Here is a 22,609-nt window from a genome sequence, read left to right on the forward strand (position 1 = left end):
ATTGCCACCTACATTGTAGTCTTCATCATGCAACTAAAAGCCATATTAAAAACCAATCAGCTTTCTACACATACACAAAAAGAACCTATGGTTTTAATGTAGAATGTCAAGGCTCACAGGAAGAGATAACCCATCTAAAACTGCTGTACCTTACTGAATGATTCATACAAACATAAACAAGCTCCCAGTTGTGATTTTCCTTGGTTTCATTATCTGTGCTTTGATTGAGACATATTCTGGGCCTCTTGCACAGAATTTTATTAAGATTGTTTTGCAGCACAACCTGAGGCCAGCTGGGCGCTGACACAGGCTGCCCAGAGTCCTGGTCACAGCCCCGGGCCCGCAGGAGCTGAGGACGCGTTCGGACACCGCTCTCAGACACGGGGTCTGCTTGTGAGGGGCCCTGTGCGCAGCCAGGAGTTGGGCTCGGCGACCCCCCTCGCGGGTCCTCCCCAACCTGGGCTCCGCTGCGGACCAGGGACGGCTGCAATCTGCCCTCAGCCAAGGAAGCGGGCAGAACCACACCAAACTCCCCTCTTTATCGCTCCCACCCCCCGCGGCTCCAGGTGCGGCCGCGAGGCGCCCGGCCGGCACACGGGGGGACGCTCACCTCCGCCCGCTGCCAGCCGCAGGGCCCCGAGCGGCAGCGGCAACCCCCGAGGCCGCAGCCGCAGCGCCCGGCGGAGGGCCGGAGCCGGCCAGGGCCCGCCGGCAGCGCCCGCGGCCCCGTCCCCTCCCCGCCCCGTGCCGGCCGCGCTCACCCCAGCCGCCGCTTCTCCTCCTTGCTCATGGCCCCGGCTCCCGGCGCGGCCGCCAGCACAGAGGAGGCGGAGAGGAGGCCGAGCGCCAGCAGCCTCCACGGCCGCCTCCAACGAGGCCCCCGCTCGCCGCCGCCGCCGCCCTGGCAGCCCGCAGCTCCGCTCATGGCCGCGGCCGCCCGCCCGCTGCCGCTAGGCCCAGACCCGGCCCCGGCCCATCCCGCCCCTGGCGGCGCGGCGGCCGCGGCTCCCGGCGGCGGGGCCCGGCCCGGCCCGGCCCTCCCGCGGCGTAGCCAAGGGAACGGCCTCGCGCCGCCGCTTCCGGGTTCGGCCCCGCCCCAGCGGGCCAATGGGAGCGGGCCGCGGCGGCGTGAGGGCGCCGGGGGCCACGTGACCGCGGCAGGCGCGAGAGGCGACGTGGACAAAAGGGTGGGGAGAGGCGGGGCCGGACTACGACTCCCGGCGTGCTTCGCGCGCGCCCTGCCGCCGCTCCGCAGCGGGCGGCTGCCCCGCGGTCGCCGGGAGATGTAGTTCAGCGCCGCCCCGCTGGCGGTGGAGCGGGCGTTGTTCCCCTCAGCAGCGCCTTGCGAAGCCGCCTGCCCGCCGCCCTGCCCCGTGCCCCTGCAGGGCCCCCCACAGCCGGCCCGGGCAGGAGCTCCTTCCACACACGGGCCCGGGTTACCGGCCGCTGGCTGTTTGTACCCGCAGCCTCCCGGTGGAGCCGTGCCGGTCGCTGGCCTCGGCGTTGCTGTCACCCCGACCCCATCCCACACCCGCTGTTAGCCCAAGGCCATCACCCTGATCCGGGCCTGCCGTAGGAATAACTCAAAAACGGCCGTGATGGGAGTGTTCATACTGAATATTTCTTGTACTGTGGATGTACAGATGTCCCTAATTCACGTTGGTCATGAACAGCTTGTGTAGAGCACAGCTGCTTTTGCAGAGCAACCGTCACTGTCCTGCCATCCTCTTGTGGACACATCTTCATACAAAAGTCATGTCCCCTGTTCCGTGATATTGCTAAAAGAGACTGCCACTGCCCAACTCTAACACACGTTATAAACTTGAAGTCACTTAATGTTTAGTACCAATTAGAAGTAGCTAATGATTTGTTAAATAAAAATAATAATAATTAAAAAAAAAAAAAAACACGAAGAAAAACAAAAGAAATAAAAAGGTGACAGTGAAATAACTAAGTAATTTTGCATGAAGGAGGAAACTATTCGAAAGTACTTTTGCAAGGAAAACATACGTGACATTAATGTTTGTACACCGCACTACAGCTTCTGGAATAAATAGGAGTTGCATTTATTTTACAACAGTGACACTCCACTCTGTCAAGTTACTCAACATGTTCCACACTCAGGCAGTAATATTTGCCTGTTCCTCCAGTATCCATTCTCTGTTAGTATTATAGCAGATTTTGATTGCATTAAATAACAGACTTTACACAGGTTGTTAAATGCCAACAAATATTATGCTCTCTGAAGTTTGTTATTTCTTCCCGTGTCTTCATGAATGCAGATCCCTCAGTCCTTTGCTTACTGTGATTATTATTAATCTCGCTGTCCTGTACAGCCTTATATTTATTCAGAAAGAGTCAGAAACCCCAGATCAAATGTGTAAGGTGCCCTACAGTGACCTCTGAAGTGTAGTCTTTATCTCTAAAGCCCAATTTGTTACAATGCTGTTTTTCATTTCCAAGCTTTTCTGTGCACAATCTTTATATTGTGTGTGCAAATAATGCTTGCAAGCCACTTTGTGCATAGATCACAATTTGATGTGGATGATAGTATGCTGGCTATGAAAGCAACAAGTCTCATTTTAATTACTGCTTTTGAAACTTGATTCTGCCTTCCAAAATCTAAGCACAAGTGAATAGCCCTTAGCTGATTTTTGCTTCACTTATCTTCTCTATTAGAAATTATATGCAATCATCATAATATTTCACAATTATTGCAATTTATGATGTAATTTACACACCTAGAAAGCCCTACAAAAGTGAGTAACTCAAGTCAGTAAGAATGTGAATGGCAGGACTCCTAATATTCGGTATTAGATAGCTGTAAGTGAATATATTTTATGGTGGGAAGTAAAACATAAGGATGCTGCCTTATGGTTATAGTTATTGTAAACATTCTCATCTTTCCCGTCTATAAAATAAAATAAAATAACCGTAAAGTGCTCTGGAAGGCTAAATAACCGAGAAGTACAGAGTTGGACTGAGAAACCTGCTCCCATTTTTTCCCCCTTTTTAAATATAGCAATAAGAAAAAAATCAGAAAAGTCACTTGTCTTTAATACCTGTCAAAACTTAATAATAATTATGTTATCAGTTTGCAGAGTTTGCTCAAAGTGTGGCTTTGGAGCAACCTACTAAATTAACTATCATGTTCTGTTTATCTACTAATGGTTTTATATATTTCCCATATACTGCATGCAAATACTAAAAGCATCTGTGAATAGCAACGTATGTACCAACCATCTAAGACTGATAACAGTACTGTCAAATCCATGCATTTCAAAATCATGAGCCACTCCCCAGTTAAAACACCTAAGAAGTTAGTCTTAAGTTGTTAAAATAACTTTATAGACAGGGGTGAATTGCTTTTGAAGCATTCAGTGGTGACATTTTCAAACTTTTCTATAACCATAATAGGCAGCAAATTTTAAGTGAAAGATGAGGTTTCCCAACAGCGATCCGATTTTAAGCAGTGAGGGCTTTAACTGAAAGGAAACCTATCACCTATCACTCAGGAAGAGATCTGTGACAAAACTGCAAGCTGGCAATACCACAGTACAGCCCGTTTCCTCTAGCTCCAATTCAAGTAAGTATTCATGATTAAACAGGGATTACTGAAGCAAATAAATCCTAAAGGGCTGGGCTGAAAAACACTTCTTACTCTTCAGGGTTTTGCTGTACATAACTACCTTCCCTGTTTTCTTCTGTGAAAATATCTTGTACTTCTGAGCTTGTTATTTCCGTATGTGAAGATGATTCATCTTCTGGCTTCCCTTTGCCCTCACCAGGCTCAACACCTCCTGTGACTTGTATGGCACTAACCTCTCCCTGATCCACCACCAAAGAAACCGGCACATCTATCAGTCCCGTTCTTGGCTTTTCTGTATTCAAAATAGGCACTTGTGCTGTGTCTGGATTTTCAGCAGGATTATGAAAAAAGCTCTCAGTCCCTACCTCCACTGGGACAGCATGAGTATCCCCTGCTCCTCCTCCCTTCCCATCTAATCTTTTGTCTTCAGATGCATTTTCAGTGTGTTCTTCTGGCTGCAATCTGTTACTGTCACAGCTTTCTGCACCCGTGTACCAAACACTTTGCTTCATCTCGACTTCTGATTTTACCGCTTGAGGTGTATCTGAGATTTCCACCAGCCATTCTACTTGTGCTGTACTGCAGCCCGCCTTGGACACATTCACTAAATTCTTACCACCTGTCCCCAAACTAGATGAAGGCGGTCGGTCCTCGTTGAACTCCGTGCTTTCCGCTGCATCTTTATTCATCATCATCTGTCTTACTTCTGTTTCTGCCGCAGCTATTTTGCTTATCTCATTCCCTTCATGCTCTTGCAACTTTAAAATCTCACCTTCACAAATCTCTTTTATATTCTCAGGTGGAGTATCTGCTGGTAATTCAACTACTGCCATCAGCAAATTCCTTATCTCATTCACATCATCAGGGGATTTACAACTCTTTTCTTCTGACTTGCTTTCTTTCTCAGAATCCTCCTCAAAACCTCCTTTCCCTGTGTTTTCATCCTGACAAGTAACCCTCATGTCAATACTCACTCCTTGGCCTTTATTTTCTTTTTTACTTTCCTCTTCAAGCCCTGTTCCTACTGCATTTTCACTCTGTGATAATTCTTCTATAATCCCTTTTTCTACCTTGATTTTCATTTCGTCATTTCCTAAAATCTCTGCTTCTACTACATTATCATGTGGGGAAGTCAGCTTGATCTCAACAACTTCTTCCTGTACTTTGCTTTCTTTTTCAGTGCCACCATCAAACGCTGCATCCGTTGCTGTTTTGTTCTCAGAAGTTGCCTTCTCCTCTACTGCTTCTTCATGTACCTTAAGTTCTTTTTCAGGGCTGACTCCAAAATCTCTGAATGCATTTTCAGTCTCCAAAGCTACTTTTTCCTCCACAACTTCTTGTTTTGTAGTAAGCTCTGTCTTAGTGTCCCCTACAAAGTCTTTTTTCACCATGTCTTCCTTCTCCAAAGCAGTATTTTCCTCTGGAACTTTTTGTTTCGTAACGGTAGCTGCAAGGGACTCCTGTTTCTCACTGATATCTGTAATGATCACTTCTTCATTTTTGCTTGCCTGATTACCAGCCATATTAACAGAAATGACTGCCTCTTTGTCTGATGGTTTGCTATCATCGTGATCCTTCTCCCAGGAAATCTTTTCGGTCACAATGAGTGTCTCCTCACTTTGAGTGTCAGTATCTGACATCTCCACTCTGGCAGTGGAAGGCTTCTTAGCGGGAGTGGTTTGTGCTGATCCTGAAGGGGTCTTCAGGTCAGTTAAACTGGACACACTTTCACAGGGCAAGTTCAAATTATCTTCAAAGAGGTTGTGCTTCTTCAGAATGGCAGCTTCTTTTATCACTAAATAAAACAGAAAACGGTTTGGAAAGACTGACAGAAGTACACCAAGGAAGGTACACTATTTCCCTGAGTTTCTAATGTCATATATATTGATATTACAAACAATAGTAATTTTCATTTTCAACTTGTTTTCAGTTTATCTTTATTGTGGAGGGGGGAGAATTTTCTCTCTTTTCATTAATGGGACTTCAGTATTGACCTAAACTTGTAATTGCAGTAATACAAAAGTACCAGAGGGCCTGCAGTGCACAAAGGTAATGTTTAAATGCAGAAGTGATTACACTGGATACATGAACAAAAGTGTGCTTATTACATTAATTATTATACTGATATTTTGGAACAGTTGTGCCACAAAAGACCACTGGGTAACACAGAAGCTTGTCTTTATCTAGCATATAGATAGGCAGACAGATCCAGAGAGATACAAATATTTTATGTATCTTTATATACCATCTGGCATGGTTTCATTTTCTGGCACACAAGCAGAGACATCTGCCCGGTGTACTGCACTTGCATCAAGAATATATGGGAAACTGCACCTGGCAGTACATTTCATTTGGGGAAATTCATTTTCACTGCCATTAGATGTCACCAGGCCTTTACAAATAAGAGCATAATTTCACTCCTGGGCCCAGGAAATCAAGATAAAATGAAGGTTACATTTTGTCAGAAATATGCTGATGCCATGCTGTAATTTTGACTTTCCCAAGCTTAGTAATGTCACTACATGAATTTAAATTTTAGGGCTCACCACACATCTTCAGTGAGCTGAATCCAAACAGTAGCACTGTAATCCCTGGTCTTTGGCAAAGCTGGGACCTGGCTCAGAACTGCCAGGACCAATAGCTCACCACCGGCCAATGGCCAAAATGCTATTACTGTCACTTCTAGTGTATCCTCACCTTTCAGGGTTTCTTCAAGCAGTGTCTGATATAAAATCTCTTCATACACATTCTCTACTTGGATCACGCTAGTGTAATCAGCAAAAATGAACTGCTCGTATTTCTGCAGCTCCTGTGCAGACACAGAAGAAAGGAACAGATGCATAAAAACACAGCAATTTCAGAGATTTTTGAATGTCCTACTTCAGTAGAGCACCTGCATCTACCAGGTCTTGCAATGCTTCTTTTGAACTATGAGTAAACGAAGTATATATTTTCACAATTCATTATGCACTTACCAAACACTGTTCTTACACTACAATTACATTTAGAAGCACTATAGATCATTGTCATCTGCACTGTAATAAACAATTCTGAAATAAAGAGTTGGTGAGGAAATGCCTCACTCACTGTTTGTCCAAGGAGGCAAATCCACAGTGAGCATGGGAGATCCAGGGTTTGGTTTTGTTTTTTGTAATAGGTGTGTAACATATTCAGCTTACCGAATTATATGTAGTAGGCTATATCTATGCAATAAGTGAGTCACGATCACTAGGAAGTAGCTTGGTGGTCCATAAAAAGAAAATGAAGTGACTGCTGCCCATTTCTAAAAGGGATACCTACAGACTAACATCTGGTGGATTTAAGTCTTTAAAGTCAAGTGTTTAAGGCCAGGTTGGGTGGGGCTTTAAGAAACCTGGTCCAGTGAAAGGTGTCCTTGCCCATGGTGGGGGGGGGTGGTGGCCTTAGATGTTCTTTAAGGCTCTATTAGAAGGTCAAGACTTGACTGGGCCTGTCAGCTGTGTTACACACATCTGCTTCCAGAGCCAGCTGCTCACTTCTGCATAGGTACAAATACAAAAGTTTTCTGGGATGTTTGCACCACCACTGCTTCCTCTGGCCCTGTATGGCAGAGACACTAGATAGGACTCCACACTCTATATTTAAGGGGATGAAGTAGTTTTGTTTCCTTGCTCACCCCTGTGCATGAACACCATGTCTTGAAGGCACTGCTGACACTCAGCAAAGAGTTACTGCAACTGTTACTCTGGGGAGATATGGTAGTATGTAGCATGACATAGAGAGGAGAGTGATTTTAAATACATTTTTCAAAGTCCTGAGTTTGAATGATCTGTACTCAAAGATTTACAAGCATAACTTGAATAAACACTTGGTTTTACACTTGCTTTTTAAACCAAAACAAGCTAGAGAGGCTCAGCAAGAGCCTCAGGGAACTGATGAACATCAGGGAAACAAAAGGGCAGGGATGGGTTAGGGTAGTCATCTTCCATCAGCTACAATGAAAATGCAAGTGAATGTGCGTGGTCTGCAAGAAAAGTAAGGACTAATCAATTTGAGCCAAGGTGAACAGCATTCCAGCTGGCCCCTCATGTGCCACACTGATAACATCTGCAGCTGGTGTTTGCAGAGTACTACCCTACCAGAATGATTAAGGACAACAGAGACAGTCCCTGTATGTTTGTTTCCTGACTGCTGACACAATTACTTCAATTTAAAATCACTGAATACCAGCCCATGGCCTGTCTGCTTGGTGCTCCTGCTGCCCAAGCAAGTTCTTGGTTTTGAAGGAGGTTGTGAGCAGAGTCTGTGTACAGTCACAGTGGTGCCTCTGGGTGCTGCCCTCTCCAAATGATCAAATTTCAGCTTGTAGCAGGGATGCCAAACACAGGGACAAACTCAGAACCTAAACTGGCAACTGTCAGATAGAGAGAGGAGTTCAGTTTGAAGGGACTTCAGATCACTAGGGAAGAAGCAAAATGGGGATGGGCAATGGTCTGCAGCTATCTCTGAGGAAGCAAGCTGTATATGCAACTTCCATGTGTCCCAAAATCTTCACTCCATTCCACATCTTGTACCATGCTACTACATCAATCCACAAACTGGCAAATATAAACATATTTTGTCCAAATAGGCATGAGAGAAAACAGCTTTACACAGTTTAAGATTTATAGTCAAGGTGTTAATCCTTTCTTGCCTTTTACTACTGTTGTTTTGTGTTTCTTGTTTTACTCACAGAGCAGTAATGTAACCTACTGGTTTGCATGTTGAAGCCAGTGTCCTCTGCATTGTGGGCAAAGTAATCTGTACTAGTGCTTCTTGAAATATCTTCTTCCGGATAGTGCTGCTGTCATAATCATATTGCTGTTAAAGACAGACAAGAAGAGAAGCAAGTCCACACATGTTTGGTGTTATTAATCATTCACAGAAGAAACTGGCTCTTGTTAACCTGTAACTGGTGACAGGGAAATACCAAGGGATACTGTATCATTGGTACATTCAGGGGTTTCAATTCCAATGCAGGTTATTCCAGCTTTTGGAAAAATACTCTGAGATCAGAGAGATTTCTGGTATCTCTTTCTCTGTCTCTCTCTCTCTCTTTTTTTTTTTTTTTTTTTTTTTTTTTGTCACAGCCTCATACTTGCTCTCTCCAGGTATTTTAGCACTGATGGGAAATGAATTCTAGGGGCAGGCTGATTGTAAACTAATATAAAATTATTTACTCCCATCCACAGCATCATTTCCAGTTGATTTAATAGTAATTAAAACGACTGCACATGTAAATACTCATAATTGTTTGCCCAGAACTTGGTTTTACCCCCAAAATGAGCAGCTTTGCTAAGTGCCACCAAATCAGCATTTCCCACCAGACAGTAAGAGGTATCTTCTTTCAAATACTCAGGTAAATTCACGTAAGAGATGCTCTCTTTAGGTTTCTTAAAAGGCAGAACACAAGATCTTACTGCACAAAAGCTGTAGCATTTACCTTCAGTACTCTCAGTTTGACTTTTTCAATGGTTGTTGCAACTTTCGCTGAGTCTGCTTGGTGACTTGGAGAGAACAACTGCTCAAAAGTATAAACTGCATTTTCCATCAGCTAAGAATAATAATAAGAAATATATTTTAAAGACAACGAGCACAAAATGTCTACATACATAAAGAAACCTGATAAATGTAACCATTAACTTAAATTGTATTTCTGAGAGGTGAAACGGAGAAAGAATAATCAACAAATCAAAATCAATACATATTTTCAAGTGCTTCAAACGATCGTGGAAGGGGAAGAAAAGCCTTGCCCAGTTTAGATTGCAACACTCAGCTTTGTAATTGGAAAACAAAAAGAATAATCTCTTACATTAATGCAAGAGCACAGGAAAATGAAACTACCTCAACTTCTACCTTGAGCATAAAGCAGGGTCAATACCAGAAAGTCTGATAAAAAGTTGTATTCGCAAACTTATTCAGAATAGGTTCAGTTATATTGTCCCAAAATTGTGTTTCTCTTGTTACTCTCTATTTTAGTACTCTAAAGGCTAACATGCATAGAAATGTTGCAGTAAATAAAGAAATTAAGCCTTAGTATCTTTAATCGAATATAATAGCTTTCCTGTACAGATTAGTACTGGATAGTACAAATTGTACTATCCAAGCAGATGGTGACAAAGACAAGAAGTAGAATCAAGTGGCTATATATACAGGCCACAGACAAAATTCATCCCTAATAAGACTATCATTGGCTGCTATCAGATCCTATTGGTCTTACTATGTAATACTGTAGATGAGACTTTTTAAAAAAGTCATTAATGAGTAGCTTTTCTTATAACACAAATAGTTATCAGCAAAAATCTCAGATAGAGCAATATTTTCTCAAGAATTATGTTAGGCTGCTACTTGCCATCTTTCATCTTTTCAAGTTATCCAAAGATTCATTAAAAACATTAAAACCCTTACTACAGGAAGATATTTCAGAAAAAAAAATGTTCTGCAAGTGGTAATTACTTCTACTTAGAGAGGCTTTGCCTCTTTTAAGTAGTGTTTCCATTCAATTTTTAATTTACTCTTATTGGACGGGGATGGGGACATCCATAGGGAAGCCATCGTTACTGCTGGGTCTTCCTTCACATCTCATGGGAATGTACCAGTTGATTTTCATCATATAGTAAAGAGGACTTTGTAGTAAAGAGGTAGTTTGTAAATGAGTATGTAGATACTTATGGATAAGAGTTTATCACCCTTTCAATTCCTCCTAGACTAGTAACATTTTCATGTTGAAGGGGTCATCTTTACAACTGACTTTGCAGAAAACTTGAAATTAGACTATATAGACTATATTTTAGATAAAAATGGAGAAGATGGAGGTCTACTCAATCTGTGCATGTATCAGGAGGCCATACGTTAAAGGCACTGCAAGACCTCCTATACAATACAAAGACAGGAACAATGTATAGTTAAGTTTGAGACTAATTCCAAGATGAATGACTCACTTTTTATTTGTGTTATTATTTGGAGCAAATCATAAACTGGCATCGCTTTGCTGAAGATACTGGAACTGGTTTATTTACACTAGTTGAGTGTTTCTCTCCTAAATTCCCTAAACTTGACCACTAGAGGATGCCAAGCTCCCAAGCCTGTAACTGTGCACTGAAAGAAGGAATACTCCACCCAAGTTAGACTTAAGCCGAATGATTCTTTTATATTAAAAATACATGAGCACAGACATGTTTGACCTTACTTGTTGATAAAATAAATGTCCATGTGAAAATGTCACAAAGTGAAGCTACTTATTATTTTTATGAGAAAAATAATAGCCTCTTTTAAAGAGCAACAATAACAGCATTTTCAGAATAACTTTTGCTCTCGTTTAACTTATTTATTTCTTGTTTAACTTATTTATTGTGAATTTTGTTTCCTTACATTAAAAATAAAAACTTGGTTTGTACAGGATGTATTTTCTGTCTAATTCTTTGTCTTGATTCATGGTCTTCACTTACTGAAAGACATTTTATTTGAGCAGCATTTTGGAATGGTTTCCTTGAAAGACTGAGACATGAAATCAGGATTTTATTTCTGATTAAATCGTTGGCTGCTGATCATTGCTGTAATTAGAAAAACTGCTTTTAGGAAAACCCTATCCAAACACTGTGCTAGAAACTTACTTTCCATGTTCATAACTCCCACTTCACGGGAGGGAACCAGTTCCATTTCACAAGATGACCTCCATTTCACAAAATGACCAACTAGATTACCTAATTTCTTAACTATGGATTATAATCACAGGATTCAACATATTGTTATAAGGCCAAATCTGCCCTGCATTCTGGCAATGGCAAGTCTATTGGCCAGGTCTTAATAGATTTCTGGTCAGGGATCCAGAAGAAATAAAAGCAAAGCAAAATTACAGCTTATACCAGTACACACTGGAGGGGAAAAAAAGGCAACATTCCTTTTTCATCTCAAATGATGAAATGATTTCACTTCAACTATTCCCATGAGAAGTGAAATTGGTTAAAATAGCTTCATCCTGAGACATCATTTGTGTCAAAGAAATTGGCAATTTTTAACATTAATTGCCTTATTTTATATTCATGAAAAAATAAACTATCAAGAAGGAGAAGGAGACACTCTATTTTGTTAAAATTATTCAGGACTCTTCCTGAAAAATAAACACTTGAGAATGAAAATCAGGTGGATTTTAGCTACCCTGTTGGCATAAGCGCAACCTTCCCGGGTGCTAAGACACCAAGAATTCAGAATGTCAAGGTTCATGGGAAGTGTTGATTCATCCAAAGTTCTTGTAATTTACTGAAAGTCTCTCACGCATCCAATGTCACAAATATAAATGTGAAAATGAGCTTCTAGCTGCAATTCTCTTATTTCATTTTTTTTTAATCTGCATTTTTCTTGGTATATATCTGGGGCCTCTTGCACAGCTCTTTATCAAGATTACTTTGAAGCAGCTTAGAAGAACAAACCTAACCTGTTCTCTCAAGAGGAAAAACTGGATTTTACAGTACCTCTTGCATGAAGTTCTGTGTCCTCTGAACCACAAAGTCAATGTGGTAGACCTTGAAGCGACTCTTGAGGTCTTGAAGGAGCTCCTGGAGGAGGTTCACTTTGAGATAGCAAGGCTCCATCTTCACAGAATCGAATGGCAGGTTCATCAGCTGATCCACGTTCTGCATTCCAGTGGAGGAAAAACAGGCTTTGAGAAAAAGCAGCTGGAAACCAATTTTAAGTAGAGAATATAAGAGTGGCCCTAAAACAAATTCTGCTATCTACAGTCTGGTTGCACAACTGCCACAAGACTTTCTAGACCACGAACAAAGCAGTAATATACTACCACTCTGGGAAGCAAGTACTGCTGTCACTCAAGTTCTAGGTAGAAAAGTGTTAATATAAAAGGCTCTAGTTATATTTTTGTCTTACCTCCTTTAGCTTTGTGGTATCTTTTGTCTTCTGGAAGTTCTGGATGATTTCATTAACTTCTTTATCGAAAAGTGAACGAACTTCAGTGAATCCAGAACTCACGGGACCCATAAGCTCCTCCAATATGGATGTGAGAAATGGCTGGATATTTTCTGTGCAGCATTTCTGAGCAGGCTCAGAAACAGTGGCTGGAGCATAAGACAATACAGTGGATACATTTTAGGCCACTAAGATATACAGGGAAAAATGTAATCTGAACTGATATACTTTGCAATGGATTAAATGTCCCCGTATTTTTTTCTTGAGTCACACCTTCTCAGAGATGACATGGGTGATGAAAGGAGAGTTTAGTTTTTCGAGTGGCAATGAAACATCTTTTCCTATGCCCCACCTAAGCAAACTAGAAGCACGGGAGCACTGTGAGAGGAGAGGAAAGGGAAGCTGTAAGTATTGGTAAATACTGGGGAGTTTGCACAAAGCTTGGACATGGTTTTATCTGACCTTGGTACTCCACAGTTCACTGAAAGCATCCTAGGCTGTTATCTGAGAATATCAATGTAACATTCTGAGATTTATCAAAACAGCTCCTAAGTGATCAGCTATTTATTTATTTGTTAACTTAAGCAACATCAATTGATGTTTGCCTACTTTTAACACTAATTTTTACATTGATAGCAAATATATATTTTTCCATATTAGTTTGACATCATTTAAAAAGCTCTTTGTTTTAATCATGCTTTGGTATCCTATGAACTTGTCACTTAACCAGAACCTATTTGTGTGGAGCATTTCTTGACATAAGGTCAAAACCACCACACTTTAAATTATGCTCATGTAATCTCTACCTTCATTTCACAAAGCTGTCCAAGCAAAAATTAAAGCAGAATACGCAACTCTAATCAGGATACTCATAACCTGCCAGCTCTAGCTCCAACTTGAGAAGACTTTGTATTTTCACAGATGCAGCTGCCCCAGGTGTCAGTTCCCATCAAGGGTAGCAGGGGCTCAAAGCATTTGTTTTCTGAAAATGAGCATCTCTGGATGGAGTTTCAAAACACATAAGGATTTCAAAACAAAGACATCTGGTAATTTGAGCAGCACAATGGGAAACATTAAGGATTGCTCCAAAACACATTTGTTTTCCTACTAACCTTTGATTTTTCCAGCTAAAAAGTTCTTGGAGTTCAGAATCTGATCCATGTCTGAGCGAATGGTTCCTTCGAGAGATTTTGCAAACTCTCTGCACTCTTCTTTCAAGGTACTCAGTCCTTCTGAAACCTGCTGCTGGACTAAGCCATATGTTTCTTCTACAAACTAAATTCAAATTAAATTAATAAGCAAAGACTAGGATCAGCACATTCAGACAATTAGTATGAGAAGCAACTACTCTGGAAATATTCATACTTACACCAAACCAGGCCCGCTTCCTGTCATTCCTCTTTCCTTTCATTTTAGGCAGGATCATCGTCTGAAGGTTAGGAAGGAGTTCCTCCATCACAAGGTTGCTCAAGATCTATATGGTTATGAGATTAAAATGACCTGTTCATACATTGTTTGCCATCTAAAAACTGAGCACTTGCATCACAGAATGACATGTAAATATAGGCAACCCCAAACACACAACAGCTTAGCTGTCCCAGGTTGCCAGGAGGACTGTTTTTAAAATATCAGGTATGAATTCCATCTGAAGAATCTTCCTCTGACAGGTTTTGAAAGACCATCAACTAACAACATGAACCAAGATGACAAACAAAGATGTCTATCAAAATTTACTGTATGCTGTTAGAAAGATTGCCATGTGAAAAACAATGGAGCTAAAATGATTTACGTCAGCTGTATCAAAAACGTTTGAAAAACTGTTATAATGACTGTTGTTTCTCAAGGCTGACCTTGTTCTGAGACACTGATGCCCTTCCCAGAAGCATCATTGAGGAGAAGTTGTTCTGAAGATTCATCACCCAAAGGACACTTCTAATAGGAAAATACCTTGCAGCAACAGTGGTGTAGTGGTATCATGCAAAATTCCCATTCTTGTTACCTGCATTCGATTCCTAGCTGGTGCAAGTAAGTTCTGCAGCTGTTCCCTGAACTTCTAAGCAATTGCTGGGGCAAAACAGTGACTTTTTCCTGTTTTTAAGAAGGGTAGAAAGGAAGACTTACAGAACTACAGATTGGTGAGACTCCCCTCTGTGCTTGGAAAGATCATGGAACAGATTCTCCTGGAAGCAATGTCAGGGCACATGCAGGAGGTGGTCCAAGGCAGTCAGCATGGCTTCACCAAGAGCAAATTATGCCTGACCAGTCTGGTGGCCTTCTCTGATGGAGTGACCGCATCAGTTGACAAGGGAAAAATGACGAATGTCATCTACCTGGACTTCTGCAAGGCCTTTGACATCAAATGCGGATCACAAGCCAGCAGTGCGTGCCTGCAGCCCAGAAGGGCAACTGCATCCTGGGCTGCACCAACAGAGGTGTGACCAGCAGGCCTAGGGAGGTGACTGTGCCCCTCGCTCTGCCCTTGTGCCCTTGTGCAGAACTGGAGTTCTGCATCCAGGTCTGGGGCCCCCAGCACCAGAAGGATGTGGGGCTGTTAGAGTGGGTACAGAGGAGGCCACAAGGATGCTCAGAAGCTGGAGCACCTCTCTTAGGAAGAAAGGCTGAGAGAGCTGGGGATGTTTGGCCTGGAGAAGATTCTGGGGAGACCTCACCGCATCTTTTCAATACTTAAAGAAGGCTCATAAAAAAGATGGAGAGCAACTTTTTGCTTGGGCAGATGACAATAGGACAAGGGATAATGGCTTTAAACTAAAAGAGGGCAGATTTAAATTAGAGGTTAGGAGGAAATTCTTCACTCAGAGGGAGGTGAGGCACTGGAACAGGTTGACCAGAGAGGCTGTAGATGCCCCATCCCTGGAGGTGTTCTAGACCAGGTTGGATGAGGCCCTGGGCAACCTGATGCAGTGGGTGGCATGGGAGGGTTGGAACAAATTGATCTTTAGGGTCCCTTCCAACACATTTCCAACCCTTTCAATCCATTCTATGATTCTATGACTCTTGACCCAAAAAAAAGCAAGATAGAATGATACTGATGTGGATCTTTAGGAGTATTTCTTGTGAACACCAATTTCACAATTCACACAAGGATGGGAGGTCCCAGTAAAACCTGGTATCCCCTGGAAAGGGAATACAGAAATTGGGGTAATCTGTAGATCAAATAATTCTACTCTGATTTTTTTTTTTTCAAGAAGTGTAGCATAATACAAGAGATTCATTAGCTCCAAGGCTATCCAGAGGAAAAAGGGATAAAATGAATAGCTGATGGAGTTCGTGAAAAACTTTTCAAATAATTACTTCTGTCAGTAAAACTGGTACAAATACAGTAAAATTTTCACATTGTAGAATTTACATACATTAAAATCTCCATTCAAGTATTTGTGCTGGCATGTAGAAAAACTAAGGAAAAGTTATCGTTGCCCCACTTTTTATTATTTAAGTATATTGTCTGTTTTTCATTGCTGTATTTTTCTAAATCAACACTGAGTACTTTTCCCTTTCAGTAACTTTCTCAGTTTGCAGCAGGGTTCAGCTGTAGAAGAGATGCATCACCCTTTCTGAACCCAGCTACTAAGTGGCAACTCAGGCTTGCAGCTGGTTCCAATCAGAAATAAAAGACATCAGACTGGGAATACAGATGCTCACAATTTGGGGGAGCGGTCAATACGCTGGCGGGCAAGGCTGCTATTCAGAGACCTAGACAGGCTGAAGAAAGAGGTGGGCCAAAAACCTCATAAAGTTCAGGAAAAGCAAATGCACAGTCCAACATTTGAGATGGAACAATCCCAGGCACCAGTACAGGCTGGCAACAACTGGCTGGAAAGCAGCTTTGCAGAAAAGGATTTGAGCATCCTTGCAGACAGCAAATTCAGCATCTGTCTGCACGGTGTTCTTGCAGCAAAGGGCAACAGCAGGTCAATGGAGGAGAACATTACCCTTTGTTCAGTACTTGTCACACCACATCTGGAGCAGTGTCCAGTGTTGGGCTCCCATTACAAGATGTGACACACAGGAATGAGTCCAGCGGAGACCACCAAGACAGTCAGTGGATGGAGCGCATGACATGGGTAGAGGTGGAGTTGCTCTGCCTTAAGAATAGAAGGCTCAGGGGAGGCCTTACTGCTGTCCACAGCACATATGGGGAGACACCGTGCAGACAGACCCAGACTCTGCTGGGAGGTGCACAGGGAAAGGATGAAGATGACAGCCACAAGCAGAAACAAGAGAAAATTTAATTAGAATCATAGAATCATTGAGGTTGGAAAAGACCTTCAACATCATCCGGTCCAACCATCACCCTACTACCAATGTCACCCACTAAACCACGTCCCTAGGCACCATGTCCAAACTTTACTTGAATACCCCCAGGGATGGTGACTGCACCACCTCCCTGGGCAACCCGTCCCAATGCCTGATGACTCTTTTTGAGGAGAAAGGTCTCCTAATGTCCAACCTAAATGTAATGTCTCCTAATTTACAACCTATTGGTTATTAAAAAAAGATTTTCCCATAAGGGTGGTTATAGGAACAAGCTGTGCCATCTCCTGCCTTGGGCATCTTCAGAACTCAACTGCACAAGGCCCCTAAGTTGGCTCTGCTTTGAGTGTGGGACTGACTGGATAACCTCCAGAGATCCCCTTTTAACTAAATTATTCTCTGGTCCTATAGCTCTCTGGATAGCCTCACCTAACTTTGTACAGAAGAAACTTCAAAGTCTGCCGCCTTTGATGCAGAAATAATCAAACAGTGCGAGACAGCTTCCTGGCTTCATTCACCACACTCATTTCAGAATTTCTTTCTCTCACCAAGCTTTGTCCAGAATCACTCACTTCCATCAGGCTTTGCACCTCTTCTGCCTAGGTCTGAGCTACAACTTATTTCTTGCTCATACTGCTTGACACCCCAAACTAGCAATACATACACAGAGTTACAACAAACACAAGTCTTTTGTACTTGTCTAGTGTGTCCTCCCCCCCCTCTTATTTATTTTTTTTTTGGGGTGGGGGGACAGGAGTGGGAGGGGGGGACATGACACTTTATCCGTGGCCTGAGAAAGCTGGGAGACCTCTCTTCCTTCTGCGTTTTCCTCTTGTTGGCCAACAAGGCAATCCACTGGGGTTGCAGAGGGAGGAAGTTCATTTGGGGATCTGCCCCATTTCTATTTCTTTGTGATCTCGGGTCTCTGAATGCATTTCCTTTTGGGGCATCTAGTGGTGCTGGGGATATGCTGGATTCTTGAATTTCTCTAAGTAAGGTGTCTTAATTTTGACCTCAAGACTTCAGTCCCATGTTTGTTTCAGTCATTACTTGTACTCATGATTCAGAGGAGGGGCATCTTGTTTTTTATGGACACATTTATTTCCTGTTCATAGATGTTGCCCAGGTATATTTGTACAGTTTCTTAGTTACAGAGGCACACCTGCTCATTTATGATGACAGAGGCAGTACTATTGTGCACATGCTATACAGAATGGCACATAAACCTTTAATCAAGGTTTTTCATTTGTCCTGACAGTACAGCACATATAAGGTTGTTCACAGCACGCTGAATGCTTTGAAGTGCAGTGGAAATCTTGTAAATCAAAGAGAGACATAGTAACCCTACCAAAAAAAAGCAGAAAAAGTGAGAGAGTAGAGTGCCAGTGTTTCTTGACATGCAACCTCACATATTATATCTGCTCGAGCAGGTTTTAGACGTAGTTGATACTGCAGTCAGTGAGCAACACTGCTTCCTCCAGCTGTTATACCAAAGGGCTCTCTGGATGCAAGAACAACTCCCTTTGTGGTGACATGCTCCTCCTTTACTGCTATAAAGAGTTCAATGATGCACCAAGAACACGATAGGGAAATGGAAGAAATGTAGACAGCAAGAGTAATAAGAAGGGGCTCTGACTGGATGCCACATAGCATAACACAAAGTATTTCATTAGCATAAAGCAATCCCTACAGAAATTTAACACAATGGCCTACTTATTAATACGCCTATATCTACAGTATGCAATATCCTATTGTACTCAAGTACTTATAGATTATGCTACAGCATCATTTGGATTCAGCTACCCTGACTCAAATATACCTATCAAAACCAATGGACTAATTCAGGTCCTAAACTACTGAGTCACTTAAAAGAGATAATCTCCTGAATAACCCAAACTGGAGCACCACGGACAGAATAATAAATGTGACAACTGATCAAACACATTCTGAAGAATCTGAGCTCTACAGCAACATTTTTAGGAAGTGCTGGACTGGGTTTATATTGCTCTACTGAAAGGTACACCATAGGGGTTTTAGTTTTTTTAATGCCTTATCCATCTTTATTTGATTCACCAATAAGTTATTCTACATTGATGTAGTATTGATCAATGGAGTTATGCTAGAATAAAGTAACAGTGTTGTAGTGCTCTCACTGTGTGGCTGTTCTGTGGCTTGTAACAAGTGTTGTCAAAAAATCCCCAGTTTTAACCCTCTCTTTCAGCACTTACCTACAGAAACAGCACCTGTAATTCAATATATCCTTTGTTAGTAATAAAATATTAAAAATGAAAAAGAACCAAAACAAGGGAAAGAAATGCTTACAACCCCCCAAAAACATAATAGGTCTTCAGCTGAGTTACTGCATCCTTGCTTTGCTACCTTCATGTTGCAGTACCAAGGCAGAATTGCATGAGCTAATGAAATGACTGCTTCAGAAAATACTGTGGAGAGTCTACCTTTATTAATGAATGTCAGTAGATATATTTATTGGCATTCTGCAGAAATCTTTAAAGCAACAAATTGTAGCCTGCTTGTTCCAAACCATTCACTTAGCTTGGATATTTGCCTAAAACAATTATTATACTGGATCGAAATGGGCATGACAACATGCTCTACGTAAAGAATGAATTACTGTTAAGAAGATAGTGGTGTAACTACTCTGGATGTCTTCTGATTACAGTTCTCTTGAGGTGTATGGGTTATGAATAAGGAGTTGGCAAGAAGCAGACAAAATAAAACACAAAATGAAACTAGCTCTATAATAGCTCCGTAACTTTTTGGAGGAGGGAAAAAGAGAAAAACCCTCAGTCCCTCCACTGGAATGATGGAACTCTTTATTTTGTGGTATTTATTATCAGATGTTAGCAGAAAACTTCAGTCCCTGACATGACAGCACCACGAAAGACACTGCTTATAAATTCTTTTCCAGTTTCCACATTTTTCAGCATTTCCAAAGTATACTTTTCCTAAATAAATAATCTGGTTTCTCAAAACAAAACCCGTTTTGTTTTGTATCATGAACACTATCAGACTTTTCTCCATTTTCCCAAAGGGATGCCAGGCTTCATCAAGGAAAACACCCAGCAGCTGGTACTAAAGTAATATTTATTACTGAGCGCTCAGTGCTTTGGAAAAAAAACATATGTATAAGTCAGGGCACAAATAATGTCTTAATTGCACTAAAATACACCTGGAGTGATGCCAGAAGGACCAGCAGAGTTACTTCATCTGCCATCAGTGCTTCAAAGCTGCTCGCTCAGGTATGGATCACTCACTCAGTATGGATCTCGACCCTAAGCTTCACATCTCATTTCTGAAGTACTGAAACACACAAATTTTTGGTGTTCCCAGTGTAATTGTTGCTATCCAATACTCCATTTCAGAAGGCTAGCACGAGAAGTAGGTCTATCAGTTTGTCTGCTCAGATCTAAAAGCTTCACTCTCAAAGAACAGGGAAAAACAAAATGATGAAATTCTTCATAACACATGCATTGGTGCCTTTCTGTTCTCCATAAAGCCTCATCTCCTGCAATGGTATCTGGAGGCATTGGACCACAAGTTACTGGAAACTGCTGTGTTTAGTATCAAAGGTAATAGCAACAGAAGAACATACGTTTCTTATCTACAGAAGATCTCAGAAGGCAGAAAAGCAGAGCACAGTCCAATGCAGCAGACAGCAATTGTTTGCTGCATGCAAACCGTGTGTTCTGAGTTTGGAGTATAGCACTTTTGGTCTCGCTGATTTACCAGAACTATAAACATACCAAATGTGGGAGTAAGATACAGAAAGTATAGAAAATACAGAAAATACAGAAAGGGTAGAAAGTACCTTGTTTTAGAGACAGCATTTATTCACCCACTGACAATGTGGTAAATACAGCTCATATAAATAAAGTAGATGAAGGTAGAACCTTTTGTGGAAATGTGGCCATCCCAATATTCCAGCATGAGCACCACAACTTTAGTTCACTGCACACTTTCTTTCACTTTTTAGTTTAAAAAAATATGGAACAGTTTATTAACATATAAATGTTTCTTACATATCAATAAGAAGTGCCTTGAAATTTTGGGAACTTCTACCTACTAGAATTTTTTTGGAATGTAATTTTTTTCCCCAAGAGTCTTTACAACCTTCACTACCCTCAGAGTTGCTATAGCCAAAGCGTCCCCAAATTAGGATGATATTCTTTTACCTCTTTTTCATTGCCAGTTATCATTTCCCACGTCCCATAGTGGCCTTTCTCCTGCCGGAAGAACTGAACGGCTTCCAAGAATGCCTCAACTTCATACGTGGTCTGCTTGAGGAAATCTGAAGGGAAAGAAAAAAGGTAGTACAAAGGATTTACCCATAAATAACCTTTAAAATAAACATCCTTTTTAAATCCATTTTCTTATTCCATGTGCATCCAGCAGAAATATTTTCCAATCATTTACTAAGCCTGAGTGTTTGAAGACCATTGGGGTTTCATTAAGATTCAGAAGCTTAATTTTGCCACATATAAACTATCATAAGCCAGCCCATTTAAGCTGATAAGTAAAACCAGTATCAGCAGGTAATAACATAGACCACACAGTAAAAGATAACAGTTTTACAGCAAGCTTCTTATGCGAGAGATTTTGAAAAGGCAGTCATTAACACATGAAAGCTCATCCCTTACTTTTATACCTATAAGCTACGTATGATGGTACATGGGCAGACTTTGACAGCAGGTCCTAAAGTTGGGAGTTTCCGCTTCTTACATTTAAAATAAAATTTTATGAATTTAAGGTAGTGATAATCATCTGAGAAGCAGCGCATTACAGCATGCTGCATGCCCTTGAGAAATTGCTAAACCCTGACTTACTGCTTCCCAGTAATCTTCTATTTCATTGTTTTATTATGGAATCGATGATCAGCATGATTTTTTCATGGGCATACAAAAACACAGACCAGGACAAAGTAAGCTCTGTGCTCTTACCAATTAAGAACAACATTTCTGACAAAACTGCGTTGCTTTTCCCCGATATTTCAGGCATGTTTAACCACAGGTCAAGTTACCATCCACAGCTACTACTGCTAGATGGCAGCTTGTCCCAAGAACATGAAATGAAGATAGCCTGGGGGCACTATGCTGTACAAATGGGACTACAGCATGGAAAAAAATGAAAACAAGTGGCTAAACTAGTTTGCTCTTATAAATACCGGATAACCAGCCATGCAGCAGTAATTATATCTCAGGCAATTTCTTCTTTCCAATCCGCAAGACATTTGAGATAGTTGCAGTCAATAGTCTCCTTCACATTACAGCACATTAAACCACATCTAATGAAGGCTGCAATAGCAGTCACACATTAGAACTAGTTTGCCATAATCTGGGGAGAAACAGTCCCTCTGTCTCAAAATGTGGAAAAGCTCCTTAGAGCCATGAGGCCATTTGGCAAACCTGAGTAAGAATTTCAGGCTGAGAAACCACAGCTGAAATACTTCAGGAATTTGAGCACTGCCTTTGCTGAGTCAGAGCTTCAGGACTACTGTAAGGATTATTATCTTAAGGGAAAAACAAACTGATAGCAGTTTATTGTCACCTCTTCAAGGTTAACTACTTACAGCCTTGATCAGCTCAAGTCCTATTGTGTGCATGTTAGAAGGGAAGGGGAATGTTAATTCAAAGGTAAGTATACTGCTTTTCAAGATACTGATATGTATAAGCAATTGTTATGTGAAGTCAGAGAATAAATTCTCAAGCCTTGCCTGTCAAGCAAGACATATCTTTGACTTGTTTGTGAAACCTTCTAATGACAAAAGCTTTATAGAAGGCTTGTATGCAC

At 41.6% G+C, this 22,609-nt stretch overlaps 2 protein-coding genes across 2 annotated transcripts in view; both read right to left on the bottom strand.

Annotated features, from left to right (window-relative positions):
* EDEM3 (ER degradation enhancing alpha-mannosidase like protein 3) overlaps nucleotides 1–1,021 on the bottom strand; it is a 31,271-nt gene extending 30,250 nt beyond the window's left edge. The window contains exon 1 of the mRNA XM_084290843.1: nucleotides 762–1,021. Coding sequence (XP_084146969.1) covers nucleotides 762–925 — 164 coding nt within the window. The 5' untranslated portion in view covers nucleotides 926–1,021. The remainder of the gene's footprint in view (nucleotides 1–761) is intronic.
* A 1,070-nt stretch (nucleotides 1,022–2,091) lies between these two features.
* NIBAN1 (niban apoptosis regulator 1) overlaps nucleotides 2,092–22,609 on the bottom strand; it is a 65,563-nt gene continuing 45,045 nt past the window's right edge. Inside the window, exons 6-14 of the mRNA XM_084290943.1 lie at nucleotides 20,995–21,110; nucleotides 13,899–14,003; nucleotides 13,642–13,804; nucleotides 12,491–12,678; nucleotides 12,079–12,240; nucleotides 9,051–9,161; nucleotides 8,321–8,428; nucleotides 6,287–6,398; nucleotides 2,092–5,384 (exon numbers count right to left, since the gene is read on the bottom strand). Coding sequence (XP_084147069.1) covers nucleotides 3,658–5,384; nucleotides 6,287–6,398; nucleotides 8,321–8,428; nucleotides 9,051–9,161; nucleotides 12,079–12,240; nucleotides 12,491–12,678; nucleotides 13,642–13,804; nucleotides 13,899–14,003; nucleotides 20,995–21,110 — 2,792 coding nt within the window. The 3' untranslated portion in view covers nucleotides 2,092–3,657. The remainder of the gene's footprint in view (nucleotides 5,385–6,286; nucleotides 6,399–8,320; nucleotides 8,429–9,050; nucleotides 9,162–12,078; nucleotides 12,241–12,490; nucleotides 12,679–13,641; nucleotides 13,805–13,898; nucleotides 14,004–20,994; nucleotides 21,111–22,609) is intronic.

The sequence above is a fragment of the Netta rufina genome, assembly GCF_964035555.1.
Source record: "Netta rufina genome assembly, chromosome: 8".
Taxonomy (NCBI): Eukaryota; Metazoa; Chordata; class Aves; order Anseriformes; family Anatidae; genus Netta; species Netta rufina.